This window comes from Perognathus longimembris, chromosome 2, assembly GCF_023159225.1.
Source record: "Perognathus longimembris pacificus isolate PPM17 chromosome 2, ASM2315922v1, whole genome shotgun sequence".
Taxonomy (NCBI): domain Eukaryota; kingdom Metazoa; phylum Chordata; class Mammalia; order Rodentia; family Heteromyidae; genus Perognathus; species Perognathus longimembris.
The window spans coordinates 70,147,586-70,169,109 of record NC_063162.1 but is presented as its reverse complement, the minus strand read 5'-3'; the positions used below and the strand labels follow the sequence as shown (position 1 = coordinate 70,169,109).

At 38.9% G+C, this 21,524-nt stretch overlaps 1 protein-coding gene across 11 annotated transcripts in view; it reads left to right on the top strand.

The window, feature by feature from the left end:
• The window catches only part of Sugct (succinyl-CoA:glutarate-CoA transferase), a 546,711-nt gene that overhangs the window by 189,378 nt on the left and 335,809 nt on the right, over positions 1–21,524 (top strand). For all 11 annotated transcript variants that reach the window (XM_048339429.1, XM_048339424.1, XM_048339423.1 and 8 more), the window contains one exon: positions 5,644–5,741. In XM_048339429.1, coding sequence (XP_048195386.1) covers positions 5,644–5,741 — 98 coding nt within the window. The remainder of the gene's footprint in view (positions 1–5,643; positions 5,742–21,524) is intronic.

The following is a 21,524-nucleotide window of genomic DNA, read 5'->3' as shown; positions in this document are numbered from 1 at the left end:
ACAACCGACCAGGGGGGAAAAAAAAAGAGCATTGCTCCCGGGATCCTGGAAGACATTAACAAAAAAAATCCATTATATTTTTCATAACAATTATGGGAGAGGGAAACCATTACATGATGAAAAATATTTGAAGAAATAGTGAATGAGGGGCTGGGAATATGGCCTAGTGGCAAGAGTGCTTGCCTCGTAAACATGAGGCCCTGGGTTCGATTCCTCAGCACCACATATACAGAAAATGGCCAGAAGTGGCGCTGTGGCTCAAGTGGCAGAGTGCTAGCCTTGAGCAAAAAAAGAAGCCAAGGACAGTGCTCAGGCCCTGAGTTCATGGCCTAGGACTGGCCAAAAAAAAAAAAAAAGAAATAGTGAATGAAAGCTTCCAAAGTTGGTGAAAAATAAAAAAACAAAAACCTATCAACTTGATAGAATATCCCAAATGGGATAAGCTCAAATGTAACTACTGAAACTGAAGACCAAAACCAACTCAAATCCTAAAACATCCTGCTTATGGCTAGAGTAAAATGGTGTTTTATTTGTGGGAGAATAATGATTTGGTGACTGTAAATCCCTTGCTATAAACAAAGCTCAGAAAGAACTAGCCTTGGGAGGGAAGAATTGCCAATTCAGATTTGTTTATCCAGCAGAAATATCCTTAAAACTGAAGGTTAAGCCTGACACTGGTGGTTCATGCCTGAGTTTAGCTATTCAGGAAACAGAGACCTTGGGGATCAGAGTTCCAACCCAGACCAGGTAGAAAAATTCTTTTTTTAAAAAATTTGTTTATTTACTTATTTATACATACATACATACAAACATACTCACTGTTCTGCCACTTGAACCTTACCTCTAGTTCTTTTTACTTTTAGGTGTGTGTGTATGTGTGTGTGTGTGTGTGTGTGTGTGTGTGTGTGCATGAGTGCATGTGCACCTATCCTGGGGGGCCTTTGTCCTGTCCCTGAGTTTTTGTGCTCAAGGCTAGCACTCTACTGCACGAGCCACATCTCTATTTCCAGCTTTTTGGTGGTTAATTGGAATCTTAGGAACCTTCCTGCCCTGACTGGCTTCTAACTGCAATCCTCAGATCACAACCTCTTGAATCTGTAGGATTATAGGCATGAGCCACCAGTGCCCAGCCACTTTTAGTTTTTAATATAGGGTCTCATGTTCTTCAGGTAGAAAAATTCTTTGAGACTCTATTGTCAGCCAGCAAAATGCTAGACTTAAAGACATACTTCAAGTGATAGAGGTCTAGCCAAGCAAGCAAGCAAGCTGGCACAAAGCTTTGAGTTCAAAACCCAATACTGGCACCAAAAGAAAGGAAAGCAAAATAAAAATAAAGAGAAAAGAAAGAAAGGTTAACTTTTAAATGAAAACAGTCTATTGTAAAAGACAACTTGGGATTTGAGAACAGCTGACCTATTCTAATGGAGTTGTTAAAGGGAGTTAGTTCTTCATTGGCAGAAGATAAATTATGTCAGAAGAAGACAAAGGTCATTAATAATGAAAACAATAGATATGGTCATGTTTGGGAGGATTTAGTGGACTCCTCTTTGTGAACTTTTTTGAAATGTATTTGATGAGTACAAACCAACATTAAGAAACTAATAGACTTGTCAGTGTATCCTGCCAGATACAATATACAAATACAAAGGAAGGCAAATTAAACCTTATTGTGGTAAGTTTCTTATATTCTACCTGAAGTGGTAATTGCTGAGTCTAAGTGCATTGTGAAAATTAAGTGTGTGTATGTGTGTGTGCATGTGTGTGTATCACTAAAGCAATCATCAAATGTTTATACAAAACAATAGCCAAAGTAAAAATTGATTAGTGTAAGATTAAAAACTTGCAATAGACTCCAAAAATTGCAAGGAAGAGAAGACAGAAGAATGAACAGTAAAAAGGACAAATAGGTTTCAATAATATTAATATTATCTCAGTAATGGCACATCAATTAAAACAGATTGTCAGAAAGTGTGGAAATACAAAATAAAACCAGGATTCAACTCTATGACATAGCTAATAAATTCACTTCAAATATAGTGACATTGACAAGGCAACATAAAAGAATGGAAAAAGACATAAAAGCATAACAAAGATGTTAATACTAATCAAAGCTGAAGTGGAACTATAATAACAAGAACCCATTGTCATCATCTCAGACAACTTGTTTGCAAGAAGTCCTGCACAGAGACTTTTCTAGTATTTGCACCAGCAGAGGGGAGATTAGGCAGTCTCAGTTTGCCAAAGAATTGGGAAAGTTCACATTTCACAAAGAATGTTTCCTTTTACTATATCTAAAAACTAAGTTATGATAGCTCTTACAGTATGATTATGCCTTCCTGAATTTGTCATGTTTTGATTTCAGTAACCAATTACGATCAGCACTAAATTATAGCAGCATTATCTATTGGGTGACTTTTTATTTTATTTATTTAATTTTCAAAATTGTTATTATAAAGGTGATACACAGAGGAATTACTGTTACATAAGTCAGTTAAAGAGTACATTTCTTTTTGGACAATGTGGGTAGCATTTTAAATGGCAATTGAACTTAACATGTGCTGTATGAATGTCACACCTGAAATAATGACATTGTAGATGAACCCTATGGCCTATCGCTGGTGACCACTGTCCCAACTCCCTCCTGGCACACAATTCATTTAAGAGGCTGTAGATCATAAGACTCTTCTATAGGTTGTGATCATTTGGGTAAATGCCCAGGAGTAGGATTGCTGGGTCATAGAGGAGCTATGTTTTAGATGTGATAGAACATGATCTACCCACACATAATGTCTAGAAGCTCATGTCCTTCAGAGTGCTCCTATTGTGTCTTCATATTTGAGTCAAGTGGTTGGTGAGCAAAGCATTTAACATATTCTGATTTTGTGATGATTCCAGTCTAGACAGGCAGAGGCACAATTAAGTAATAAATATGATAAGTAAGTTAGGTAATAAGAGTCGTGGTGGAAAGAAGGGCAAAGTAAGGAAGAGTCAGGGGTAGTGCCTATGGTTGGTACAGTACCTGAGGAGTCCTTTTGAGAAATGAACACTTGCTAGTTTCTGGTGGCTTACACCTATAATCCTAGCTACTCAGGAGGCTGAGATCTGAGGATCGCAGTTTGAAGTCAGTCTGGGAAGGAAAATTTGTGAGACTCTTTATTTCCAAGTAATTGCAAAAAGCTGGAAGTGGAGCCATGGTTCAAGTGGTAGAGAGTTAACCTTGTGTGGAAAAGGTAAGGGACAGCACTCAGGCCCCAAGTTCAAGCCCCAGTACTGACACACACACACACACACACACACACACACAAAATTAACACTTGAGCAAACTCAATGAAGGAAGGCAGAAGTCAGCCAAGTGAACATCTGGTGGAAGTCGTTCTAGGCAAGAGAAGAGCTGGTGTGAATGTCATAAGGTGAAGTTGGGGTAGAGTGTTCCTGGTCCAGAAAAGCAAGAGGAGGAGATGGGAGGAAGTGACTTTATTGAGATGACAGGCCATATCATGTCCAGCTTCGGCAGTGATCATAAGGACTGTTTTTTTTTTCAGCTCTGATTTTTTTTTTTTATTACCAAACTGAATTACAGGGAGGTTACAGTTTCATACCTTAGGCATTGTATACATTTCTTGTACTGTTTGTTACCTCATCCCTCATTCCCCCCTCCCCCCTCCCCCTTTCCCTCTCCCCCTATGAGTTTTTCAGTTGGTTTACACCAAACAGTTTTGCAAGTATTGCTTTTGTAGTCGTTTGTCTTTTTATCCTGTGTCTCTCGATTTTGGTATTCCCTTTCAGTTTCTTAGTTCCCTCCCTTCTTTTTCAAGCAAAGGTATCTTCATTATTTTTTTTAAGGGAGGAAGTATAATGTTACAGAAGTTTACATTAGTATATCAAGCACTCTCATGTACACCTTCATTTCTCTCAGGCAGCATTCTTTTTCAAGCACCTAAAGATGGTTCTGCTCAAGAATCTGGAAGCTGTTTCTCTAGAAACAGTTCAAACATTAACTGGAAGAGCTGAAGAAAGACCATTACTTTGAAGAGAAAAGGGGATCCAAGCAGTTAAATACACAGGCTCCATAGGCATCCTGTTGAGTGCAGTAACTAACTGTGCAATTAAAAAAATGTCGCTGAGGGTGTATTCTGGGCAAGGTTAGACTTGAAAATTGAACCAGTGATTTAGAGAAGGGACTTGCTTTATCTTGAAATAATTTAATCACCACTAGAGAGGGAGGATTTCTGACTGTTGTATAAGATTTGGGGCCAATTCTGGGATCAGATATGGTGGCAGAAGGCTTTTTAGTAAGGACACTGTATTTAGTGTTGCTTTTGCAAATCCAGGCAAGTAATGCTGTCTTTATCATTCCTTAAGGAAACATGTGAAAGACAAATTCCTCCATTAAGATGGTCTCTTTACTCTGGAGACTCTTCTTCACTATTGTCTTCTTTGTAAGATGATTAAGGCCTTCATTTTATTTAAACTGTGGGAAACAAATGAAACCATTAAATGTTTATGTTGAAAGCAAATACATTAATAAAGGCAGCAAGGCTTTCTGTAGGCCACATGGCTTGCCCCCAGCCCATAAATGCTCCTTCTGACTTTCCAACACAACTGCCAAACTCTGCCTCCACACATTCTTTTCCAAACGTCTTTTCCATTCCAAATGCAACTTGGTACTTTCATTATAGTCTTGTTAAAATTGCAAGATGTCCAAAGGGATTTGCAAGATAGATTTTTCTCTTTAGTGAGGAACAGTGGAAGAGGAAGTATATAAAAGCATTTCTAGTCAGTATTCCTTTAAGGAGACAAACTAAAGCAAACAGTGACACTCCTATAGGACGATCCTTTAATTTGATATTGTTTTAATAGTTTGCATTTGGGCAAATGAATTTACTTTCTTTTTTATTTAGCACCTGGATGGAACTACTGGGACAGATAACATTATTTTATTTACATGAGGAACAAATAAATGAATGTACCTATAAGATAAATGTTGGCTGTAGTCTCCATACAAGTGTAGGCAGTACTTCTTTTTTTAATTGTTATTATATAGATAGGCAGTGCTTTTGATGGCGATTTTAGGTTAGTTATGGCCAGTTATGGTTAGTTTTGTATGCAGATTTCTGCTAAATGAGATTTTTTTTTTTTTTTTTTGGTCAGTCCTGGGCCTTGGACTCAGGGCCTGAGCACTGTCCCTAGCTTCTTCCCGCTCAAGGCTAGCACTCTGCCACTCGAGCCACAGCGCCGCTTCTGGCCGTTTTCTGTATATGTGGTGCTGGGGAATCGAACCTAGGGCCTCGTGTATCCGAGGCAGGCACTCTTGCCACTAGGCTATATCCCCAGCCCAAATGAGATTTTTAAAGGGAAAATCTGATAAGGCTTCTATATTCTTATGTATAGTTACAAGGCATTATGGACATCTGATAACTCTTTCTGTGCACTCATGTGTAGACACAAGAATGTAATAAACCTTCTAGTAAATGACAGACTCATTCAGCAATATGATCCAACTCCTTGTTGAGGGTTTAAAGACCAGGAAGGACATCCTGGGAAGAGGATGACGGACCTTGAGTGCCAGGACCCACAAGGACTCAAAGGTCTATGGCAAATTTGTGAATTGTATTCTAAAAATGAGTTTTGTTTCATTTTTAGATCTTGAATTTGCCTGAGTTGATTGATGACTCCAAATACAAAACCAACCATCTTCGGGTACAAAATAGAAAAGAACTTATAAAAATACTATCTGCACGGTAAGCTTATGAATTTCAGAATATGTCATAAGCATTTATCTGGGGTTTTGTAGGGCCTCTTTTGTGTTGTTTAGATCAGTTTATAATTTTTTTCATTTCATTGGTTAATGGGAAGGTATTTTAAAGATGACTTTGCTTTTGTTGTTGGAAGAAAGGTTTGAAAGGTTTAAATGTATGTGGGTGTTTTTTTTTTGTGGCACTAGAATTTCAACTCAGAGCTTTGCATGTGCTAGGCAGGCATTTACTCCTTCAGCTATGTTTTCAGCTTTTTGGGTTCTGCTTAATTTTAAGATAGGATTTTGCATTTTGCCTGTGTTTGACTGGACCATAAACCCATCTTTATGCTTCCCACATAACTGGGATGACAGATATATAACAACACACCCTGCTATTGGTTGAGATGGAGGTTTTTTGAACGTTTTTTTCTGGCATTCTTGTAATCTCTGTCATCTGAGTAGATGGAATTTTAACCTTGGGTCACATGCCTGGGGTCATAGTTATACTTTTGAATAGGCCTGTGTGTGTGTTTCCATGTAATATAGTTGAAGTTGTTAGAAAAATAAAATTGTGTGAATGTTACTTAATTTCTGTTCCCTTTGTATTTTCGGATTTCAACATGAAATTCCAAGTCCATATTCATTTACCTATTTGTTCTTTGCTGAATGTCAAAGCATTTCTCTCCACGGTCTGTATCTCCTCCATGTGCCAAATGTTCTTTGGTTCAATGGGAGTTCTGTGCATGGGACTGATGCACACGGAATTTGGGAATGGAAATTGGATGCCCCTTTCCTGGTCATTAGTTAAATATAACTGATTTTTATTGCAAAACCCAGAGCCCTCAATGATTAACCTTTCTCCACATGAGAATTGGCCATTTATTTCTGCTTTTTGCCTCTTTTCCTCTCAAGTATTTTCAATTCATTTAATTCATTGATAGGACTTTTTTTTTCCTTTCACACCGAGGTTACCAAGTTTTAATAATAGCTACTTGTGCTAACCATTATCAAAAGCTCTTTGATAGTTTAAATAAATCATGCACATGCTGTGAGAAGAGCTGAGCCCAAGAAAAATATAAAACCCAGGCGGATACAAGGATCATCTTCTATCATTTACTTGCCAGGACTTTGATAGTTTCAAAAGCCAGAAAGTTAAGTCCTTGGTTGTCTCTGTCCTGGAACATTTTCCTTGCTAAGTTCTGTTAGAGAACTCTGCTTTGTAAAAAAAAAAAAAAACTTTCAGTAGGATCAGTAACAGGTTAATTTTAATTCTTTCCCTTGGGGTGAATGAAATAATTTCTCACCTTGCTATTTTCAAATAGACAGAAGTAGGAGTTTTAGCTTTCTTGGACACATAAGATTATTATATTTACATATAGACCCAAGAATGGGAAATATAAGAATGGGAATATAAAAGAATGATAAGCAATAGTTGAGTGGGGGTGGTCTACAGAAGATTTGTATCAAAGGTGCAACTCTTGAAGCATAGTTGGCTGCTAGAGCCCTCAGCTATTTAGTGGCAGGTTTCCAGTTCTCTTTCACTGATATGTTGACCCCTTTGGGTGCCCTTTTGTGATCTGCAGTTCTGCGAGTATTTTCCAGCTCAAGTCTCTTGTCCTCCATGGTGAATCAAACTGTGATGACCAGGGAAGATTTAGGGGATTGATTTGTTCCCATTGACAGCCTTATCAATTGTTCTTCTGAACAAATGTCACTAAATGCATTAGTACTAGTTCCTGGTTGGTTTTCAGCAGTCTCTTCAAATGTCTTGAAATTTGTCACTTTTATGACATGATTTTATTCTTTTAAATGTTCATAAGCTTTAATGGTTCTTCAAAAACCTTAAAACTAAGCTGACTTTCTTTAGTCTAATATCCAGGACTTTCCATGATCTGATAATACTTTTCCAATCTGCCTTTCCTCCTAATCCACTTCATTAGTAGAAGGGCCTTGCTCCAGCCACACTCCCAGTTGGTTATTTTCTTTTCTTGCTGGAATGCCTTCCACACTTAGCCAGGCTCTGCAACATAGTCATGCTTGCAAGGCCATTGTATGTCTCCATGAACCCACCCACTAACATCTCTAGTCAGTTTCCCAGTCAGAAAGCAGTATCTCAGTAAATGAGAAGTCTTGTCTGTGCCTTCTCTTTAGCCTATCAGGCATAAGCACAAGCAGTGTGGGAATGATGTTGCTGTCTGCTTTACTCAGCCTTCTGGTCTTGCTCTACACATTGTTCCTTTTTCCCCAACCATTCTTGAACTTTATGTTTGTTTCAAAGCAATAGGGCTTTAACACGTTAGCTCCCAAATACCACCAACCATCATCATCATAATTTCTTGACAGATGAAAATTCTGAAGTGTAGGTCTCAAGGGGAAGCACATAGTACATAGATCAACATGGGATTTGAAAGACCACACTTTTTCCTTGTACCATATCACATCCTCAAATAGACACCTGACATGCTACTGTTATTCACTCAATTAATATTAATGACTGTGATGAATATTACATGATCAGCACTTTTGTAAGCATTGGGGATAGAGAAGTGAAGGAAACATAGTAAATTGTGGAAAATCTCACGGGAGGGGAAAAGAAGTTGTGAATGGAGCTGGCTCTTTCCTTCAGGCAGGACAGAGAAGGCCTGTCTGAAAAAGGAAAGACTTGGAGCCGAGGCCTACAGTGCAGGCAATGAGAGAGGGAGGCTTGCAGGCGCTTTGGAGAGGGGTCTGAGGCCAAGCCTGTTGGGATTTAACTGTACTTAGGAGTGACCTGGGGCTGGTGAGAGAACAAGGCAAAGAGGGATGGGGAATAGAAAGGAGATCAGGTTGTGTCTTGACAGCCTTTATGATAGACTAGGTATTTAGTCTTATGAAATAAGGGATGTTTTCTTTTTTGATGGTGGAGTCATAAAGTGGGTTTGCTTATCAGCAACTTGTATTTTCTGTCTAACTTGAAGAGAAACTGGGAAACGGTCTACTGGGTAGGAAATTGGAATGATTGCATAGATTGCAATTACTTATGAGGGCAGCCATAGAGAAATGCGGTGAAAGCTGTTGATCAAAAGAAGAGCAATGGGGCTAGGAGTGTGGCTTTGGGGTAGAGTGCTTGTCTGGTACACATGAGGCCCTGGGTTCGATTCCTTGGTACCACATAAACAAAAATAAATTAATAAAATTGAAAGAAAAGAAGTACATTGGAGATTTTCAATAAATACATGAAAAAAAAAAGAGAAGAGCAATGGATTATGTAGGGAAGGGGAGGGGTGAGGAGGGGAAGAGCTGGGAGGGGAGTTGGACTTTCAGGGTGGGTAAAGAAGATCTAATACTTTGGAAAAAGGTTATTTTCAATTATGAAAAAAAGAGGAAAGCCAGTTGGGGATGCTATATTTTGGGAGGAAAGATTCAGGGAGTGTCATAGAGGGGGTGAGATTGGTTGAATACATTGTAAATGTGTGGAGAGACATCAGTTATGTATAACTAATATAATGAATATAAACTAATAATAAAAGAAGAAGTTTGAAGTATTACAGTAACATGGAGCCAGCTAGACCTCCTTTTTTTTCACTTGGAGAAGAACCCAGAAATTTCAGTGGTATAACTCACTCATTTATTTAACATATTTTACTCAATACATTCTATGTACCAGGGACTGAACACTAGGACTATAGCTCAAAAGACAAAACCCAGGATGGCCAAGGACTGATGGCTCACACAGACCTGTAATTCTAGCTACTGAGAAGACTGAGATCTGGGAGTCAAAGTTGGAAGCCAGCCTGAGTAGGAAAAGTCTGTGACACTCCTAGCTCCAATTAACCACTTAAAACCAGAAGTAGAGCTATGTTTCAAAGTGGTATAGCACTGTCGTTGAGCAAAAAGCTCAGGGGCAACTCAGGCCCTGAATTCAAGCCCCATGATTGACAAAAGATCCTAAAAACCAAGAAACTAAAAACAAAGTAACAAAGGGTAGCTACATATGAAGAAGGCATAAGGATACTCAATGAAAGAAGTTGATCAATAGGGATTGGGGGTGGCAGGGGAAGAGAAAGCAATAGAGAGGATATATGTATATATATGTATATATGCAATCTGAAATATCAAAGTGAACTCTGTGGTGCCATTATTACACACTAAACAAAATGAGCAACAGGAAAGTAAAACAGGCTGTGGTGGGGGAAGGATAGAAAGGAGGGCTAACAAAGAAGGTGAATGAGGATGAATATATGCTCCAGGTCATTTATTTGCATGTATGAAAATAGAATGAAATCTGTTGAAATTGTTTAAAGAGTGAGTGGGGGGGGGGAAGAGCAGCAGAGGGGATGAGTTTGATAGACTTATTTACATGTGTGGAGAAGTCACAGTGAGATCCCCCTTGTAAACCTACACATGCTAATATAGGTATAAGAAGGTAGACCTTCTGAGACTCCTTGAGTTCTCCTGAGAAGATGGTTAAAATATGCAGAATAACCCATTTTTTTTAAAAAAGGAGGAATAATGTATATTAATTCAGGGCCTGATAAAACAAAAAAAGGTGGGAGGAGGCTGAGGGCAAGCCTGGCCTCCATTCAGTTCTCACTCTCTTTCCTTATTCAAGCTAAAATCCCTGGTTCCCTAATATGTCCCATCATTACCATTGGAACTACACAGTGCTACAAGGTCACTGGGTGACCCTCACTGAACCTAGCTTAGGCCCTTCAAGCAAACCTCAAACAAACACTTGTGTCCCATATACAAAACCCTGAGCCCAATCCTCAGGACTACTAGACATCACCATCACTAGCACCATCACTAAAAACACAAAAAGCTCTGCCTTCTAGGCTTGATTGGGGTACTCCTTGCAGACTTTCTAGAAGCTATGTTCTTGTTGTTTTGAACCCTTCTACAACATCTGTTTTGCTGAGCCTACACAGTTAATTTTCCATATTTTTTATATAACCTTGGAAACAATCACTTTTAAAAAAAGTATTGAAACAACCAACTGTGTCTGTTAATAATTTGTTGTCCTATGTTTTGAGCATCTTGATATACATGCTACAATTTCTTCTACATGGTTTTCCAATTACTTTTGTGGTGAAAGCTAACTTTTAGTAATAGTGGATGCCTATATTACCATGTGAAGATAGTATGCCTGTTCTGCTGTTAGATATCATAAGTACATTTATTTACTATTCATATAAACTTTCCTTAACCTATGTGTTTACATTAAAAGATCTCTAAAATATGTAAAAATGTAGGGGAATTTGTGAGAATAAATTAGACATACACATAACTTTAAAAATAAACTAAAGAATAATAGACTGACTCACTGTATTATTAAAAATCAAAACAAAACAATAAATACTCACTGCTTACCCTCAACTAGACACCTAACACTGGAATTTCTTCCTACGTGTCAAAATTGGCAATCCTTGGCATTTTTTTTGAATACACACTGTAAACATTCAAATAATTTTGTTTAGAATCAGGTGTTCTCTTTGTGTACAAGTACCAATCAGAGATGTCTCTCACTTTTCTTAGTTTGAAAAGCATGGTTGGAGGCCTTGTTCCCACGCCTGGGGCTCATTCAGGATGGTTGCTGTCTGTTTTGGCCATCAGCTCTGTTTCCCCCAGCCAGTGCTCACCATTCCTCTCAGGTGTGCTTAATCCCCAATCATGCTTGCAAGCAAACCTAAATTTTTAATTTTATTATTTAAAAATGTAATGTGGAAGACTTTCTCTTGAGCTAACCATCTTATCCCAAGGGTTGCACAAAGTGTTTACCCAGCTGCTAACACCAAAGGCAAGCTAGATAAATGCTGAAGTATATTAAAAAAATCCCAAGCTAAAACAAGGAAGGGGAGAAATAATGGCGATTAATCCTGGGCCTGATAAAACAAAGCCTCTTTTTTAATGCTAGAGAGAAGCTAACTATCAAACCTATGCTACTGACACACCACAGCAGCAGTTCTGCAGTAGTGTAGCCTTAGGAGACAGATTGAGGTCGCGATGTGTGGGGAATCTAGGAAGAAAAGGGTAAGGATGATGGGTTGGTGGTTGGGGAGAAATCAGAGGAAGGTGCAGAATGAGGATGAAGGAAAAGGGAAGTGACAGATGAAATAGAAGTGCAATTCATTTAATTCCCTCCCTCTTCTTTTCTAAGCTAGTATTTATTGGCCCCTGACTGTTATACACTGGGTCAGTTTACCCAAGATAAAAGAAGCAGCATGAGTTCTTGCAGTTAGTTCAGGGTTTAATCAGGACAAATCCATAAAGCAGTGAGCCCAATGGTGTGTGGGAAAAGTTGGGGTAGACTTACTCATGTTGTGCTGTGGAACCTAAAGAAGGCCAACTATTTTTGAGTAAATCGGGAATAGCTTCCTTGAAGGCAGTGCCATTTGCAGGGAATCACAAAGGACAGATGAAGAGAAATAGTGATTCAGAAGGAAATACTTACCTGATGGTAATTTTATGGCAAGAAAAATAAAACCATTAAACTGCTTAAAGATAATAATAATAAAACAAACCATGGCAGGCAGTGGGGGTAGGGAATAGGGAGGGAAGCAGTTTGGAAAAACACTCATGATTTCTTTTAAACTTTGGGTAACTTTGGTAAATGGTACCATGTAAAGCAAATATATATCAACAGAGCCAAAGTCAAATAATTTCTAAAACCTTGGTTAGACCAATTCCTCATAAATGAGAATAACAACATTTGATAGATTTAAAAAAAATAATGTGGCAATTCCTTTATTAAAATAAATAATACTTTCTGACTTTGACTGATTTGATTTTTTCCATAAGTTTAGTTTCAGATACCTAATCAAATATTATTTTCAGGGTTTACTGTGTTAAAATGTTAAGAAATTAAATACTCTATTTGAAGGATTTCTAAACAGAGTTGTTAAAATATGTGTTGAGTTGAAAATTAATTTAAAACCTTCTAAACTGATCATTTTCAAAATTTGACATCAACTTTTTTGTTTTGTTTTGATTTTTGGTTTGAACTCAGGGCCTGAGCACTGTACCTTACCTTTTTTTTTTTTTTTTTTTTGCTAAAGTCTGGTGCTTTCTGGATTGGGGATAAGAGTCTCATAGACTTTTCTGCCAGGCTGGTTCCAAACTGTGATCCTCAGATCTTAGGTTTACAGGAGTGAGCTACAGCACACAGTTAAAATTGTAGACTTCGACTGTTAAACCTGGGAAATTTCTTGTCTGTTCATGGAAGGACTGTAATTTGAAAGCTATCTAATTTAGTGTTAATTAAAACAAATACAAACCAAACCAAAAATCCCTCTGACATCTTGGGTGTCATTAGATAAACTTGACCATTGCATTTCCTGGGTTTGGGACTCTGTAGCTTTAAGATGAAGTTTAGTCTGATTTGTGCTGGTAATCTTAGCTACTCAGGAGGCTGGGATCTGAGGATCTCAGCTGAAAGCCAATCAAGGCAGGAAAGTATGTGACCCTGATCTCCAATTCATCAGTAAAAGGCTAGAAGTAGAAGTGTGGCTTTAGTGGTAGAGTGTCAGCTTTGAGCAAAAAGTCAAATGAGAGCCACAGGCTCTGAGTTCAAGTCCCATTACCCATACAAAATAAAGAAGATCGTTTAGAGTATTTACTTTAGCACTTGTAACTGTACCTTCCATCTCATCAGAACCACTTGCTCTTCTTTGTAAGATGCCCTCATTTTCCCATTCTCTATGCCTTCTGACATACTCATTGTATGTTACTCCAGTATGAGGAAGGCTGGGTGTCTCACTGACCCTCACCTGTCCTTTGAAGCAGGCAGTTTCAGGAGCATTCTTGCCTTCCCTGGATATGGCAAGCAGACCCTTCTACACTGCATATCGAGGCATCTTTGCCATTCAGCTGTCATTTTCTTTTCTTCCTCCCTGACAAGACAGTGCATTTCTTAAGGCAGAGACAATGTCGTTTTGATATTTCTTCTAAGTATCTGTTTCTGGCACTCAATAAGTGTTCTTTCAGTTAGGGAATGTATGAATCAGTGATGAGCAAAGCTATCTGATCATAGCAGAACCAGACATAGTAAAGAGGCAAGATCCTCAATGTCAGCGCCTCCAAATCCAAAAGAGGCCAGTGGGAGTCACTAATGATGAGTTTGCTTCCACCAGGTGTCAGGATCAAAGCAGAGCAGGAATCTTAGTCATCCACTGATTCACTCTGTGGTCTTGAGCAAGTGCTCTGATCACCCCGAGGCTCTGGCTGTCAAATATGATCAGGATCTCATAACAATACTCATGTCACAGTTAGGTTTAAATAAATGGGGCAAGGCACAAAGCAGCAAGAAGAACATGAAGATTCCCAGACTTATTGGAAGAGAATGTCAGTCCCTGAGATTAATAATTACAGGCCTCCCTTTAAAAACAAACCAACCTATTTTTATTAGCATACATACAATTCCAAACACCTGCAGTGTTTGTTGAATGAATTCATCCCTTCTCTTACATTCCCTAACCCTCTCTCTCCCCTGTTTATTAACCACTCTTTTAAAAAAAACTATTCAATGTATCCCTTTTAAATTTCCAAACCTTGTGTCTTTGAGAGATTTTTCTTTTTGTCAAACTGTAACTCTTTTTTTTTTTTTTTGGCCAGTCCTGGGCCTTGGACTCAGGGCCTGAGCACTGTCCCTGGCTTCTTCCCGCTCAAGGCTAGCACTCTGCCACTTGAGCCACAGCGCCGCTTCTGGCCGTTTTCTGTATATGTGGTGCTGGGGAATCGAACCTAGGGCCTCGTGTATCCGAGGCAGGCACTCTTGCCACTAGGCTATATCCCCAACCCCAAACTGTAACTCTTGTGAAAATTAATTTGGATAATTTTTATTTGATCAAGTACTATTTAGCCACCAATCAGAAATCTTCATTGGGTTGATTGATCTACCTATGTAGTATTACTATTATGATTTTACTTAATTCTAACTAAAGTAAAGCATAGGATTTTTTTTTCAAATTTTTATTATCAAACTGATGTACAGAGAGGTTACAGTTTCATACGTTAGGCATTGTATACATTTCTTGTACTGTTTGTTACCTTGTCCCTCATACCTCCCCCTCCCTCCTCCCACTTTCCCTTTAAGCATGGGATTTTAATTGGCGTGCACTGCCTTGTGGTGGGTAGGTAAGTAATTTCTGGTCAACTCTTTCGAAATTCAGAAATAGCTCCTAGTGTTTAGGAATACATTTAATTTTGTACTGTTTTCTAAAAAGACTATTAATAGCGCCCATTTTGTCCCCAATCCAAAGGGGATTTTAAATAGCCTCTTGCAGGAGACACTTTTTCCTAAGTGTAGGCAATGGACTTGGAGCTTGTGATCACTTTACTAGTTAGTCCTTGCATTTGTGCTGTACTTTCATTAAAGAATGAAACACTTGTGTGTCCTTTAATTGCTAATTAATTGTGTTAAGAGCCTCAATGGAGAGCTTCAAATGGTCTTTGAATTCCTAAATAAAATCCATCCATGAGTTCTCCTGTTTTTCAACTTTACTTTGAAACGGTCTCATTGAACTCAATCCTCCTGCATTAGCCTCCCCAGTGATGGAAATTATAGGCATGCACATCTGTGCCTCGCTCCAGGTTTTCAATGTTTTTCTTTTCAAATTGTTATTATAAAGGTGATATACAGAGGGGTTACAATTACATGGTTTAAAGTTTTAATGGGTATCTTTGCCCTTCCATAAAAGTTTTACTTTTCTGCTGAATGACATTTATTATTTCCTTATTTTTTATTTTCAGTAGAAAATAGAACTAACTCATATTTAATTGCTAACAGTCCTTTTCTTACCTTCTCTTTGTTAGTTTCCTAAATTTCTATTTTATCTTGCCCTTCTGCCCTGTCTTCCTGCCCCTTTTCTGCCTTTCACAATTTGGACTTGAAAATTAAACCATTGATGGGTATGTGGTATCACTATCCAATAAATAACAAATGAATATAACTTTCCTAGTTGGTTTTCATTTACTTGCATGAAGGTTTCTCTGAGTACCTGGTTTTCTTGGAGACCAGAGTGGATTTTTTATCTTTGACTACCAGGTGATACAGCTTAGAAAGGCTAGAAGGAACCTCCACTCCTGGAAGGAAGATAGCCCCTCCTTATACAGAGTTGTCTGATTATGTAGGTACTTGGTTCGGTCTATCTATTTATCTATCTATCTATCTATCTATCTATCTATCTATCTATCTATCTATCTGTCATGTGTTTTTTTTCTTCATAATTTATCTAGTTATTATCTGTATACCTATCACCTACTTATATCTGCTTTTCATTAACTAGATATCTATGTATCTAACTTCCCTCCCTCCCTCCCTCCCTCCCTCCCTCCCTTCCTTCCTTCCTTCCTTCCTTCCTTCCTTCCTTCCTTCCTTCCTTCCTTCCTTCCTTCCTTCCTTCCTTCCTTCCTTCCTTCCTTCCTTCCTTCCTTCCTTCCTTCCTTCCTTCCCTCCCTCCCTCTCCCTCCCTCCTTTCCTCTCCCTCCTTTCCTCCCTCCTCCTCCCCCCCCCCTCCTCCTCCTCCTCCTCCTCCTCCTCCTCATCGGATTACAATAATCTACCTAGTTATCTCTCTGTCTAATCTATCATATCTATTATCTCTCCTATATCTGTCTGTCTGTCTATGCTCTTGGTGTAAGAGTTTGTCAATTCTTCAGTTTCAAACAGTAGCAGGTGGATTAAGGATGTGAATTCTGACTCCTTAGTGTGAATAAGTTTCCTCATACCTTTCCTGGGTTTTATTTGGAGAATGGAGAGAAATGAAGACACTGGCTGCCCAGGTGGATAAGAAGGAATGGGCTGAAATCTGAGAACAATAGTAAAAGAGTCCTAAGTTTTTTTCCTCTTTACATTCTTGCTCTGGCTGGGAGGAAAAGGAGGCCTCTTAACACTGATGAATTCCAACCCTCCCGAAACCTGGCAGCCATCAACTCTCCTCTGTCTTCATGTTTTTAATATATAGAGAGAAACTTATTGTTCTCTCCTTCTAAAACATTTTTGTTGGTCTAGTATTCCATATGATCACATTTTAAAATCTTTTCTGCCAGCCTTATATTTCTGACTTCTATTAGCATCTTATGAAGTTGCATTTCATGTGATTTATATATATCCTCAACCTACATATTTAATTTATTGTAACCTTCTCCCAACTCCTCGTAATGCTCTGAATCCTATCATTGTAGGTTTATCTGGCATCCACTTCAGTAGGGCTAATTTGGATAAATGGATAAGATGTTTGGTGAAGGTCACATTTGTTTTCTTGCTCATTTCTTGGCAGCTTTGCCATTATCAGCTAATAGATGGTCCCTCATAAAATGCCTATATTTTATGTGCTACATTTTCTAAATGTTGGTTATTTGGAGAGAGATTTAAGTGGCTATGTTTTGTTAGTGGAAAAATCAGCCTGGAGGGTAAAAGAAAGAAACAATGGCCCTGGAAAGCTTCCCTTCAGCTTACTCAGAATGCAAAGGAAACCAAAGGAGAGCCTCGTGACCTGGGCTCTTTCCACTCTGTTAAGAGGAATCTTTGTGACTGAGAATCAAATGATGTCTGTAAGTGAGTCAGGATGGAATGGAATGTGATCCTACTCTCCCCGACCCCTCCCTCCATTTTTTTTCCAAGGAGGTTATAAACCATTCTGAATTACCTTTTAGTGAAAAGTATTAGGTGATTTGAAGGGTGTGTGTGTGTGTGTGTGTGTGTGTGTGTGTGTGTGTGTGTAGGGAGGGGGTGGGGTGTTGGGAGGCAGGCCAGTAAACCCCATTTCACCAGACAAAACATTTAATACTTTCAGCTCCCCATTGGAACTTGATGTATAGTTTTTAGATTTATAGAATGTTAGAGTCCTAAACACTTTAAGAGCTGGGTAGAACTTTGAATATCATCAATTTAACTCTTTCCTTGGTGAAAGAACTTAAACCGAACACTACCATGGGACAGAGATGCCTTGAAATCTGGTATGAGGCTTCACAAGCCTTCCCTAAGTACGTCCTTTCAGGGAGGCTGTGGATCCAGCCCTTCAGACTTCTCCGGCTGACTTTGTTTCGTTCTTGACTTTTTTGAGTTGGATGAAGAATCTGGGGGATGTTGAGTCCATCTCCTCACTCTCTGGTTTGTTTCTAAGCTTCTCTGACTCATTCTTGTTCTGTCCAGATTCCTGCCTACCTGTGGCTAGGATTAAGAGGGGGTCTGCAAGTACTCTTTTTCTGCCTTGAGTCCATTCTTATCTCATGCTAGCTTTGGGTAGAAATACTTCCTTGGTCTTTGATCTTGAATCAGCTGAAAATACTGACTCACTTCTCATCCACTGCTGACAGCTGACATCCCTGCTATGTTTTGATTTTTACCAGCTGTCCAGTGTTCTGGAGCATCCCATGGTGACCAGCAGCTCCTGGCCATCACCTGGACAGTCCACAGTGGATTTGGCAAATTTCTCACTGCATCTGTGAGAAAGCAGACTGGTGTCTACCTTAGCTCTAGTTATTTGTGTTTCCCTCAATTATCACATAGCTGATTGGCATGACTCAAATTAGGATCTCTTGCTTATCACTGCCTTTGGCATAACTTGTACATATTAATTGTTTATACTTTTTTCTCCTTCCATGAATTTTATGTTTAGATTAGTCTTTGTTTCTTTTTTTTTTTTTTTTTTTGTGCTGGTCTTGCAGCTTGAACTCAGGCCCTGGCCACTGTCCTTGAGTTTTCTTGCTTAAGACTAGCACTATACCACTCAAGCCATACCTCCCCTTTGGCTTTTTGGTGGTTAATTGGAGATAAAAATCTCATGGACTTTACTGCCTGGCATGACTTTAAACTATGATTCTTAGATCTCAGCCTACTGAGTAGCTAGGTTTGAGCCACTGGTGCTTGGCCCTGTTTAGATTCATCTTGACTTTGAAAATAAAGTGAACAACATTCTTTCTCTCCTTCCCACATTTTCTCTCTCCCCTTCCTTCCTTCCTTCCTTCCTTCCTTCCTTCCTTCCTTCCTTCCTTCCTTCCTTCCTTCCTTCCTTCCTTCCTTCCTTCCTTCCTTCCTTCCTTCCTTTCTCCTTATGTGAATTATTTTCCTTCTCTCACTTGCTAATTTTGGAAAAAGAAAAATCCAGACATTGGAATGTCTGAGTTTATTTAAGTCTCAGTACTCAGTTCAGTTTAATGAACAGAAACCAAAAAAGCCAATAGCAAAAATAGGAAATAAAAATGCTGGCTTGTGTATTGTGGGCTCTGGGATTGGCCCTTTCTGGTGGTAATTGATGTATCTACCATTGTTTTTGAAAATGAGAGTAATAGGTGCTTCTAAATTACTTTCAAGCATGTTAACATATAGGGATATATTCTAAATTGCAGAAGTTTATAACTGCTAGAAAACTAGAGTGACATTGTTAGAAATATACTTGTGTTTAATAATTATCATGCCACTATTTAAAGTAGACAAGTATTGAGAGAATGAAGTTCATATTTGAGTGCAAACCAACAGTAGACTTTGTTCTCTTACACAGTTCCATTTGTTAAGACAAAGTAATATAATAGTAAGTAAATATAATAGTAGACATAATTCTTTTTTTTTTTTTTTTTTGGCCAGTCCTGGGGCTTGGACTCAGGGCCTGAGCACTGTCCCTGGCTTCTCTTTGCTCAAGGCTAGCACTCTGCCACTTGAGCCACAGCGCCACTTCTGGCCATTTTCTGTATATGTGGTGCTGGGGAATTGAACCCAGGGCCTCATGTATACGAGGCAAGCACTCTTGCCACTAGGCCATATCCCCAGCCCCAGTAGACATAATTCATAAAAATGTATAAGTAATAGAGTTTAGCATGTAGCCAAATGCAAAATCATTGTACAGAAAGCAGTTCTTTCCTATATAATCCAAAATTGTAATGAGGAGGAGATTCCGTTCATGGTTAACAACAACAGCAGCAAATTCAAAATAACTAGAGCTAATGAAAGCAAAATATGTATGGACTTATATGACCAAACATCTCCCAAAGCTATATGAGTTTTTGGCTAGGGAGACTAAGAGGTATGTACCGAGATTTGAACTCAGTACTTTGTACTTGCGAGGCAGGTGTTCTACCACCTAAGCCACTCCTCCAGCCTTTTATGCTCTTTGAGATAGGGTCTCACATTTTACGTGGGAGGACCTGAAGTGAGATCCTCCTATCTATGCTTTTTTCCATCAGAAAGATGACAGGTATGTGCCACCATGTCCAGCTTTTTCTGCTGAGATGAGTGTCTCATGAACTCTTTTGACTAGGTCAGCCTGGAACTGCAGTTTTCCAGTTTCAGCTTCTCATGTAGCTGGGCCAGCAGGCATGTATCATCATATCCACTGTTGGTTGAAATGAGGTTGTATGACATTTGCCTGGGTTGGCCTTGAACAGAGGACTCCTGCTGTCTGCCTCCAGAGTAGATAGGGGTTCTAGGAGTGGTCCATTTTAGCCCAGACTACCTGAGGGTTCTTTGAGCTTTGGTATCATCACGGATTCAGGCACCACTTATCCATGGATACCAAAGAAAACTAGTCAATGTTAATATTAGTATAAAGGAACAGCACCAAAGAAAGGAGCTTGATTTTAACTTAGTTGTATCTAGATAGAACTATTAGGTAAAATTTGTGTTGAAATAACACTTTTTTGTGATACTGAGGTTTGAACTTGGGCTTCAAGCTTGCAAGAATGGTTTGGCTGGCAGAAAAATGAGGGAGGAGGTAACGAGTTTGACAAGAAATGTACGCACTACCTTACTATGCAGCTGTAACCCCTCTGTATATCACCTTGACAATAAAATTTAAAAAAAAAAAAGAATGGTTAGGCTGGCACGTTACCACTTGGGAAAAGCCTCCATCCCAGCCCTTTGCTTGTTGTTTTAGAGATGATGTCTCAGACTTTTCTATCTCCATTAGCCTCAAACTCAAATCCTCCATATCTCACTCTTAAGAATAGCTCGGATTACAGGCATGAGCCAGTAACACTTGGTTGAAATAACCCATTTAAAAAATTCTACCAACAGTAACAACAATAGCAAGAAGAAAAACCTAAAATGAAAAAAAGAACTATTATATTCTAAGCCTTTGGCCAATGTGAGTCAAAATAGCACAAAACATTGAGGTTAAAATAAAGGTAAGAAATGAATACTGTTACGGAGGGTCTTCTGTCATTCATTCTTAACTGTTCATGTCATATGTATATTATCATCAAAAGTATCAGTGACTACTTTCTAACTTTTTTTTGGCCAGTCCTGGGCCTTGGACTCAGGGCCTGAGCACTGTCCCTGGCTTCTTCCCGCTCAAGGCTAGCACTCTGCCACTTGAGCCACAGCGCCGCTTCTGGCCGTTTTCTGTATATGTGGTGCTGGGGAATCAAACCTAGGGCCTCGTGTATCCGAGGCAGGCACTCTTGCCACTAGGCTATATCCCCAGCCCCACTTTCTAACTTTTAAGTTACTCTGAATAAATGGCTAAAGTGTTACAGTAAATTCCTATGCAATTTCTTGGTGTCAGTTGTAGTTTTCCTGGGAGATTCATTGAGAAGGTTGTTTCTTTCCCTTTCTTTGACATATAAATATATATATATTTATTTATTTATTATCAAACTGAATTACAGAGAGGTTATAGTTTCATACATTAGGCATTGGATACATTTCTTGTACTGTTTGTTACCTCGTACCTCATTTCCCCTTTCCCCCCTTTCTTTGACTTTTTATGTACAAGGAGCATTAACTTGTGAAGAGGTAAGAGGAAAATAATGTTTCTTATTTGTCTGGGGCAAAAATTTTCCCTTTCCAGTGGGAGAAAGCATGTGATGCAACACA